The following is a 10,032-nucleotide window of genomic DNA, read 5'->3' on the forward strand; positions in this document are numbered from 1 at the left end:
TCCTCATTTACTCGAACATTTGGTAATTTGAATTTAAAAAAGCTTAGCTCAGAAAACAGGAGTAGGGGTGATTTTTCTTTTTGTTTATGTTTTACTGTGTGTGTTTTTTTTTTTTTTTTTTTTAAAGAGAAGTCATTTTGGAAAGTGTATAAGAGCATGGAGTCCATAGGTTGAGCTCACATCCCAGGAATGCTTTGTACTAATTTTGTGACCTTGGACCTCATTCTCATCTGTGAGCTGGGAATGATAGCACCTCATAAAGTTGGTGTAAGGATTGAAGCAACGTAATAAGTGTTGGCTACTATCAAACTATAGTATGTAGTAGTTTTATGTCCAGATAGTCCCCATTTAATATTAAAACACTATAAAGGAATGTATGTTTAAGCTTAACAAATTTAATCAACATGGTATATACCATGATATCCAAACATTTAAAGCTCACTGTTGTCCTTAAGTTCTCCCCAAGGGTTGCCCTTGTTAATGATTTCTTGTAATTTCCCTGTTGAACTAAAGAAGGAGGCTTCAGGAAGCAGAGAATTTGATCATTGGACGATGCTTTTAGAGGTTCAGCCAAACCTGAGGTCCATTTTTGTTGCAGAAAACCGAGCAATGATGTCTCAAGTCCACCATTTTGACTGAACAGTCTGACTCTGCCATCATTCAACAGTGAAAATGCCCTGTTTCTAGTATGGCCTCACTTAACTCTGGCCACGTCATGTCTCAAGGGCACTGTGTATTGAGCCAAGCAACCGAGTCTTGCCACAGTGAACACAGCCTTTGGGAGTTAGAGTCACATGTGTGCCTGGTGGGGTATACCTTGGACAGGGTTGATGGTTTGAGTTTCACACATCAGAGGGAGCAGAGTCTTCTCTGAGCACTTGGCCTAAAGTCCAATCTATCTGAACATCACGTTCTTAAGGTTTCCCTATCACTGTCTTAACTGTCTTCCTTGCAGACTTAAAAAGAAATGACTACTCTCCTGGAAGGATAAGTTCTGCCTTTGGACTTGAGATCAAAATAGAACCAGCTGAGGAGACTCCAGCGGGCGAAGAGGGTAGTAATTCTCCAGAGGACCTCACACGATTGTAAAAAAAAAAAAAAAAAACAGAACAGAAGTAAGAAGATGACAGCCTTTGCCCTGCCTTCCATGAACTCTATGGTAACATAGATTGGGGATATAACATTGATGATGTCAGAGCCTCTGCCAGAACGGCCTTACCCCGAGGGCCTTCTGGGACGTGCCTTCCGAGTCTCAGGTCTCTCTTGTCCAAGGACTTCCCTGTTGTTTGATGAATGGGTTTTCCTAGACATTGACCCTTGTGCAGGGTTCATCATGCCCAAGTTGCACAGGAAGACATTTGGATGAATCAACTGGGAAAGCTGCTCCTTCATACCTCATTCCTTGGTGCAGAATGCTGGGCACTTAAAAGAACCAGACAGATTAATTTATTTTCTCACTCTGTGTGCAGACTCTAACCTCCACTGCTATTCATCACCTAACCCCCATATTGTATTTATGTATATAGTTGTACATAAAAAAGTCACTTGACTTCCTCCTCTCTCCTTTCCAGCAGCATAGGGCTTTATATAGTGACAGAAGGGAAAACAATAGAGAGAAGGTGTACTTGCACAGACTGGAGGATGCTCCTGCACAAACCAGTCAGTGAAAAGGTAGCATCCTAGTGCTATCTACTGAGTTTGAGTATCATCAGTGGATCATATAATCACTGGGCATTTCAGGTTTCTCTAGAAGAGAGGAAAGGGAAATCTAAGACAAATGCCCTAGCATTTTCTTTTTTTTTTTAAGGGAACAAGAATATATAAAACGAGCAATTATTAAGAAATGTTTTCCCTTCCCTTAAGCTCAGGGACACTATTGGTTAGAGAGTTGAGTAAGCCAACCTCTTAAGAATTACTCCCTTTTTTCAAAGCTGGGTATATAATATTACAAGCTGAATTACTCTATGTCAGGTCATATACGTAAAGATGGGGTTTCTGAATGAAAACCTGCTTTGAACATTTTGATTCATTGCAGTGCAGAGTTCTGGTGGCTTCAAGAGTGCTGGAGTGTATAGTTTAAGTATGGCCTGAACACATGTGATCAGTTTCAGAAGCCTGAAGAAAGGGTCCCTGGAAGCCACACTGTACAACATGTTTGGGCGATCAGTCATCCCTCTTTCACACTTATCAAGGGTCACCCTACCTCAGAACAAGCACAAACTGTTCCCCCAAGGAGGACTTGAAGGGCTGGGTACCTCCCCCCGCCACCCCCCCATCTCCTTTCATTAAAAAGCATTCCAATCTATCAGCAACAAGCCTCCTGGGGCTTGAAATTTTCACCTTATCCTTACCGTTAGCCCTTACATTTAGCTGGCTTCCTTTCAGATCAGTGCTCCTGTATTCCTAGGTTATACTGTGGGGAAATGTTGCCCAAAGCTAGGGGGATGGGAAGCCAAGGGTTTGGTTTGCCAAGGATAGTGTATGATTTTTGTGAGATGCATGATGGCTGATTTACAGCCCCTTTACTTTGGTCTTGGGGGTGGTGGGAGGTGGGAAATCTGGGTGATTTCTTGATTGGCAATGAGGATAAATTGTTAATGCTTCTTCATAGCTTAACTGCTTTATCCTGTTATGAAAATCAACAAGAGATCTGTTGGTACTCACTTCAGAGCCGTGTTCAACTATGGAAAGAGGCAATTTTCATATCCAAGGCCATACTAGAAAGCATTAATTCATTGGTCAAATATCTGTTACCTGGAATGGAACTTGAAAAAATACATTTTGATTTTTCTTTTCTGTGTTGTGGTTTTGTGTCTCTCTTTTTAAGAAAATATCACCAGAATAGCATTTTAAAAAGATGAAACCCTGGACAAAGGTCACCATGGGATAGCTGACAGGAAAATACCAATGTGATAATCATGACTTTGATTCATGACCACAAATGAATGAATTCATTCATTTGGTTAATTTTATTCAACAGGTATTTATTAAGTGCCTTCTCTGTAATGTGTAAGAGATGAGGGTGCAGTGCACATAACATTTCTTTGCCCTTAAAAAGTGGCATGTCTTATATTTCTTTCTGTTTTGGTGGTTGTTCCAGGTTTGGATTTCTGGTGAGTGCTGAAAAATTTGACTTTTGGGGGAGTGTTGAACGCAGAGATGTGTCCCATAGTCTATCTGCCAGTGAGCAGTAGGTTTAGACTGGGATATGAGAATTAGGGCAAATGAAAAGACATAGCTGGGATGGTTTTAGGAACCATTAAGGAAAAATGGACTGCATCATCCTTATAGGAGCCCTAAGCCCATCTCACAGATGGCATCTGAATCTGGGGACCAGAGAAACAGCTAGGTTCTTGGGAGTCCTTCCTGAAGGCATCCTGAGCACAGGCATTCCCTTCTTGGGGCTGTGTGTTCCTAGGATAACTTCTGCCCCATGACATCTTAAAGCTTCTAGTAACAACTCTGGGGAGTGAGATCAAATATAGTTTTGGGTCTTTCTCACCATGCTATTTTCTGTGGCCTTGCTAAACAAGTTCTGGGTGACTAAAACTTCCCTAACAGCCATTTAATGAAAAGTTGAAAAAAAATTTTTGTTGTTGCTGTTTGTTATTGTTTTAGATGAGATCACTCACACTCCAGAAGTCAGGACATAGATGTTCCCGTCGTGGCTTGTAGCCTTTCTCCATCAGTCACCAGGATCTACCACAAAGCTTGGCATGTAATAAGCTTTCAACTTTATTTGTTGAAAGAAATAATAAAACCTTCACGTGATAATGGATTTCATTTACTAGTTAACAAATCAGATTTGCATTTTTAATCTAGAAGGGAATGATTACCAATTCCTTAAGACCCAACACAATTCTTTTGATCTCTCTCTGTTTTAATTTTCCAGGAAATAGCTTTTAACAACCTACACCTTGTCTATTGAATTCTCAACCAGTTCTTGCCCTTATCGTCATGGCAATAATACCAGACTACCATCCTTCTTACTGGTGACTATTGAAATGAGATGATAACTTCCCAGAAACTGCCTAGAAATAATCATCACTTTATTACCCTTTGAAAAGAAGATTGATAGAAAAGTCATTTGAAAGATGGTTCATTACCATGCCCTAGTACGATTTCTTTACTCACATCTCTCCAAAGCATGAGAAAGGAAGGATTATTCTCTGAGGTCGGAATTTGAAGGCTGTGTGTTTGCCTCTTTGAAGTCTTGGTATTTAATTTTCTGTAGTCATTTCTTGGGCAATTTTCTAAGAAACTAGTTGAAGCTAATTTATCATAAGTTAAAGTCAAATGACAGAAAAGATTTTTTTCCCCCTTAACAGCATTTTATTCCACAGAGGTTAGCTTCTGAAGGAAAATGAGACTTAAATAGCATTTCAAATCTCCAGCCACATGGGTGGGTACACAGAATAGAAAGGGTTCTGGAAGCCACACTGTTTTTTTTATTTAGCACAGTTATTATTTTGTGAGTTTTCTTCCTAGACCTTGATGTACAGATAAAGTATATTTTAGTGACATGCCCTCCTAAAAATAATTAGTGAAGTTGCTTAATTTTTCAAAAGGAACTTTAAGTCCTCAAGGGATAACAACCCTTGATCTCTATCACTGGCAGATTTGGTTTAATTTTATATATTTCTTTTAACCTTTCTTTTAGTCCGTAACTCTGAAATGAGGATGAGATACTTACCTTTTCAAACAGAGGTGAACAATAACGAGAGAGCATTTATAAAGTCCTTTGAGAATCTCATTTAAAAGCCTTCTTGTGAGCATGGGATCCAGTTCAATAAATAATAAGGGGCTTTCATTTTTGATATTATGTGATCATTATTTAATGTTTACAGAGGATGCTCAGTGGACTTGTTCTAGTATAAACACAAAAGTGGTTTCTGCTGTTTCTCTTTCCAAGGGGAAAAAGCTCATTGCTCCCTTTTTATTTTCAAGCTTAATTAAGTGGTTCAAAATCATGATGTTCACCATTTCACAGTGTCTCCTACTTATTTTCTTTTTGATGGATTTGGGTTTACACAGCCAAAGTCTTTGGCCACCTTCTGCCCAAAGAAAGCCTTCCAGGATAAGTAAAGCCCAAATCTGGTACCATCATTGATGATATTTTTAAGAATGAAAAAAGAGCAGGTTTAGAATCTTGGTATTTGTAAGGCCTGATGTTTTATAAAAAAATTAATTAATGCTGATTTAGATTTTGTCAGTATAGGGCTGTTTAGTAATAGGAAAATTCTGGCCTATGGCTTGTACATCTTTTAGTAACTAACTTCCTTCAGCATTCTCATCTTCCCCTAGTGGTTTTGTTCATTTGTTTGTTTCACTTTGAACCTTTACAAATTCCATCTGCTACTAATAATCAGAAAGTTCATGCAATTGTTATGGTAGAAAACCTTTGGCTAATGACTGTCTCAATGTGGACATAATAATAACTGCCTTTCATTGGAGGAATTTGGGGGGAATCATCATTGGTATCATGTGATTGCACTTTGGCTTGTAATGAATCTCTTTCTTTGTTCCGTATTGGTCACCAGTAAGAGGTCACAGAACCTCAGGATGCTTTCGTAACCTAAAGAAATCCTTGGTGTGTGTTCTGGGTTGAATCGTGTCTCCCCAAATTTCATGTGTGGAAATCCTAACCCCAGGTACCTTGGAATATAATTGTATTTGGAAATAAGGTATTTACAGAGGTAATAAAGTTTAAGTGGGATTATCAGGGTGGACTCTGACTCAATATTACTGTTGTTCTTATAAGAAGAGGAGATTAAGACATAGATACACTGAAAGTGAAGACCATGTGAAGACAGAGAGAATGCATCATCTGCAAGCCAACCAAGGTGAGAGGCCTAGGAGGAAATCAGTCACACTGACATCTTGGACTCGAAGCTTCCCGAATGGGAGGGAAGAAATTTCTCTTGTTTAAGTCACCCAGTCTTCTGCTTTGTCATGGCAGCCCTGGGAAATTGTTACCTTGTTGCGATGCTTTGGAATTGCCTATGTGACCCTGGAATTTTGTAGGAAGGGATGAGAAGAGATGAGGGCAGCAGCAGTGGAGAGGAGGAGGAATGACCGCTGGCCATCTTCTGTGGCAGAGGACAGAGGGTATCACAGATGGCAGGACTTGGTGAGTCATTTCATTGAGAGAGTAGAAACTGATGTGTTCTGGAGATCACCCGAGTGTTACAGGTGAAAACGAACATTGGCTGGGCTTCATGAGATGAGATGTTTGTCTGCTGCTAAAGGCTTCTGGGGACATTGTAGGGGACTGGAAGAGAAGTGTGGACTACAATGTAGACCTTAGTTTTCTACATCCGATCAGTATATATCCTATTTAAGAAATACTTATTGAGCCTTACCATGTGTTATGTCCTGACCCTAACGTTAGACTTGTTAAATAAGATCCATTTCTGTCTTTGAGGGTCTCCAAGACAATTAAGGGGTTTACATTATACTGATTTGTCATTGCCCGCAATAATAATGGTTATAATGATAACTTTTTAATATTATTATAAGGCATGGGTGTTGAGCACTCATTATGTTCTAAGCATTGTGCTAAATGCCCATTACAAAGACTTGAAAAAGCTGCTTATAAGTTAGGCAGCTTAGTTAAGTCAGCTATCCAAGGGGGAGCCAGAATTTAAAGCTTCATCCAATCAGTGGCATAGACGTTAGGCAGTACTAACCAGCACACTCAGAATTACTACCACATGAATCCCCATGATGGTTTGAAACACAGATTTGAAAGTCAGGACTTGACTTCGGCCACTGGATGGGAAGCTCCAGACTGTCACCTGTGGGATGTTACCTTGGGTCCTCTCCGTATATGTCGTTGTCAAGGAAATCTTCCCCACACAGTTAATGGCCATTTGTAATCTGTGAGTCCATGCGAAAGCCATTACCTCCTGACATCATCACGAGGTAAGTGCAGGCTGATGAGAGGGCTCTTTTTTGAATCTGGCATTGTATCTACCAAGGAATTTTTCTGTTTCCACTGCATTTCTGCCCTCGTTTTATGTCTTTCTAGAAAATTAGATATTTGTTTGGTCACAACAAATAACTATTTGTTATTAATAATAATACAACTGCTAACTATTTGATAGCGTCTAGTGACCTTCCAGTTTATCAATTTATAGTGAAAAATAGAATCTATGCAAACTATAAAACCTTTATTAGCCTGACCATCACACTGTGTCCCTGGAGGCCTTGGAAGCCGGATTATAATCAAAGGTTTACATGAAGTGCATGGAATCAGAACAAAGAGAGTTAGATAAATCACACATTTAATGGTGTCAGGCTAAGACATCCTGTTTCATCCCATCTTCTCCAGAGAAATGGGTCTGCCAAGTGGGAGTGGAATACCCAAAGTGTGCAATATTCCAGACTGATTCCAAACTACTGAAAGTGACTCTTAGATCAGCCTTGGAAAGTATGGATGGTAATGAATTTTTTCTCAACCATCCTCTCTCCCCCCTTCTTCTTTCCCTCCCTCTTTCCCGTCCCCCTTTCCTTCCCTCCTCTCTCTCTCCCTCTTCCTCCTTTCTTCATTTTTCTTTCTCTGACTCTGTATTTCTGTTACATGTTTTTATACTAAACTGGCTGCAAATGTGGATCAAGAAACGTCTTTAATTTTATAAGTGCAGTACCAGCTTTTCCAGAAGTACAGATTTAGAAAAAATGAGAACTAAAAGAGTACATAAAAGTAATGTGATTGGAAGAGGCTGTGTTTCACTCAAAGTTAATATAACTGTATTGTCAGAGCAGGGATGAGAACTCAGGTCTAAGTCACCATCGTTTATCTTGATAGTGACTGAATTTGGGTTAAGGGAAATAACACTTGTCTTGTATTAAAATTTTTCTCTGTTTTGAAAAATATTCAGATGTTTCTGTGACTAAGTTTTTAACTTGGAAATGTTTATATGACTGTCATTCATGTGTGCATGCTCAGTCATGTCTGCCTCTTTGCAACCCTATGGACTGTGGTCCTCCAGGCTCTTCTGTCCATGGGATTTTTCAGGAAGGAATGCTGGGTTTCTATTTCCTCTTAGGGGATCTTCCCAACCCGGGGATCAAAACGGCATCTCCTGCATTGGCAGGCAGATTCTCTACCACTGAGCCGCCTGGGAAGCCCCCAAGACTCATTAAGAATAATCAAATAAAATTTACTTGTCTATGCTTTTCAAAGAGGATAATACATTAGATTTCTGATTTCAGAATTCTAGTCGCAAAATATTATTGCAAATTAATGATTGATGACTTTAATATTTCACTTTGCTTATTTGTATGTGTATATGTATGTGTGTGTGTATAAATAGAAAGTAGTTCTTTGAATACCAGGCTTGGGTGACTGCTGAAGATTTCAGATGAAGAGATTCAGATATTTTATTTTATTTAGGATGATTTATGATTATTTCCTGTTGTCACCAAAGGTCACCTAGGGCTGTGGCATGCTTTGAATTTCCCCAGATGGGTCTACATGAAACAGTAGGAAAGTCTCTAAACCCTGGGACCAGATGGACTTAGGTTTGATCTGAAGCTTTGCCACTTAATAGTTTGTTACTTTGGGCAACTGATTAACCTCTCTGAACCCAGCGTATCATCTGACTGTGGTAGGTAATCTGTTAATATACTGACTTGTCTTTCTTCTCACTGTTCTCCATCCCAAGAAGGTAGGTGGATGCCTTTTCCTTAGGACATGACTGGCTTACTACAGAAGTCACACAGTCCCAATATGACAACTTCTCACCGCAACATCTGGAAAACTGATGGGGCTTGGAACTTGGAGTTGATAAAGCAGAAGAAGCCTAACCTGACAAGAGAAGAGAGACTCATTCCTGGAGGCAGGGAAGATGATGGTGTTTTGGGTAAGAGGCATAGGGCTTGTGAAGGGCCAGTTTGTGGATATCGAGAAAACTGACTTAAGAGCTGTCCCGGGAAGTCACAGGGAGCAATCTGTATCCATGCTAGTCAGGGATCAAATGGGAGCCGCCTACATGTGAACGGATCCTTTGGGCCCAGTGACCAAGGTTAGAAGCCCTTTTCTGTTTTCCAAACACTCAGTGACCTGCTTTTGTTCTTACCTGTTTTAGAATCCCCAAACACGACTGCTAAGACTAACTCTTGTATCATCTTGGAGAGCGCAGACCTCTCTAGATTTAGAAAATAAGGTAATATGCCATTTTTTGCATCTCTGTGTTGTAGAGCAAATTCATCTCTGTAACCTAATGAACCTAACCGACCAGGAAGGAGTAGTCTGAGAAAGAGAGACTGTACACAGAACGCTTAGTACAGTGTCTGGCACACAATAGGTGTGCTGGGAAGTTGTTAGTTATTATTGAAGATATTCTTATTTCATCACCAATACAATTTCCCACCCAGGATTGGTGGAGCTGGAGATGCTTCTCTCTTACTTAAAAATAGACTTTTCTAAATGACCAATTCTAGGTTCACAACAAAACTGAACAAAATGTACAAAGATTTCCCATATATTCTCTGCCCCCACATATGCTCATCAGCCTCCATCTGCTTCTCTTTTCAAACAAAAGAGTAATAGTATGTGATACTGACCCTAGAACGCTAGCATTGAAATGGTTCTGTGTTAGGGGACACTGGACAACAACAATAAATAGGCACAACAGTGTGATGACTTGACACAGTGGACACGTCTCACTCACGTAACACTGCAGGGCAGACTGTGGTGAGTGGTTGTGCTCTCCTCCACTTAGCCTTTCTGGGACCCAGGCTGACAGGGCTCTATCACCTTTAACAAATGGGCACCAAAAAGAAAATAACATGAAGGGGAAGAGAACACATGGGAGGCTTTATGAGCCAGCCCCAGGAATGGCACACCTCCTGTTCACACACCATTGGCTAGAATTCAGTCGTGCTTACCTGCGAAAGAGGCTAAGAACTGTGGTCTAGAAGTGTATCCACATACAAGAGAAAAAGGAGTTTGATGGACAGCTAACAAAATCTGTCCAATTAGGGATTATTTAATCTGGTCCAAATACTCATTTAATTGAAAGTGAT

The 10,032-nt window shown here is 40.1% G+C and overlaps 1 protein-coding gene across 4 annotated transcripts in view; it reads left to right on the plus strand.

Annotated features, from left to right (window-relative positions):
- The window catches only part of TRPM6 (transient receptor potential cation channel subfamily M member 6), a 174,667-nt gene extending 168,948 nt beyond the window's left edge, over positions 1 to 5,719 (plus strand). For all 4 annotated transcript variants that reach the window (XM_043487140.1, XM_043487141.1, XM_043487138.1 and 1 more), the window contains one exon: positions 956 to 5,719. In XM_043487140.1, coding sequence (XP_043343075.1) covers positions 956 to 1,089 — 134 coding nt within the window. In that variant the 3' untranslated portion in view covers positions 1,090 to 5,719. The remainder of the gene's footprint in view (positions 1 to 955) is intronic.
- The last annotated feature ends 4,313 nt before the right edge of the window (positions 5,720 to 10,032 follow it).

The sequence above is a fragment of the Cervus canadensis genome, chromosome 14, assembly GCF_019320065.1.
Source record: "Cervus canadensis isolate Bull #8, Minnesota chromosome 14, ASM1932006v1, whole genome shotgun sequence".
NCBI classification, from domain to species: Eukaryota; Metazoa; Chordata; class Mammalia; order Artiodactyla; family Cervidae; genus Cervus; species Cervus canadensis.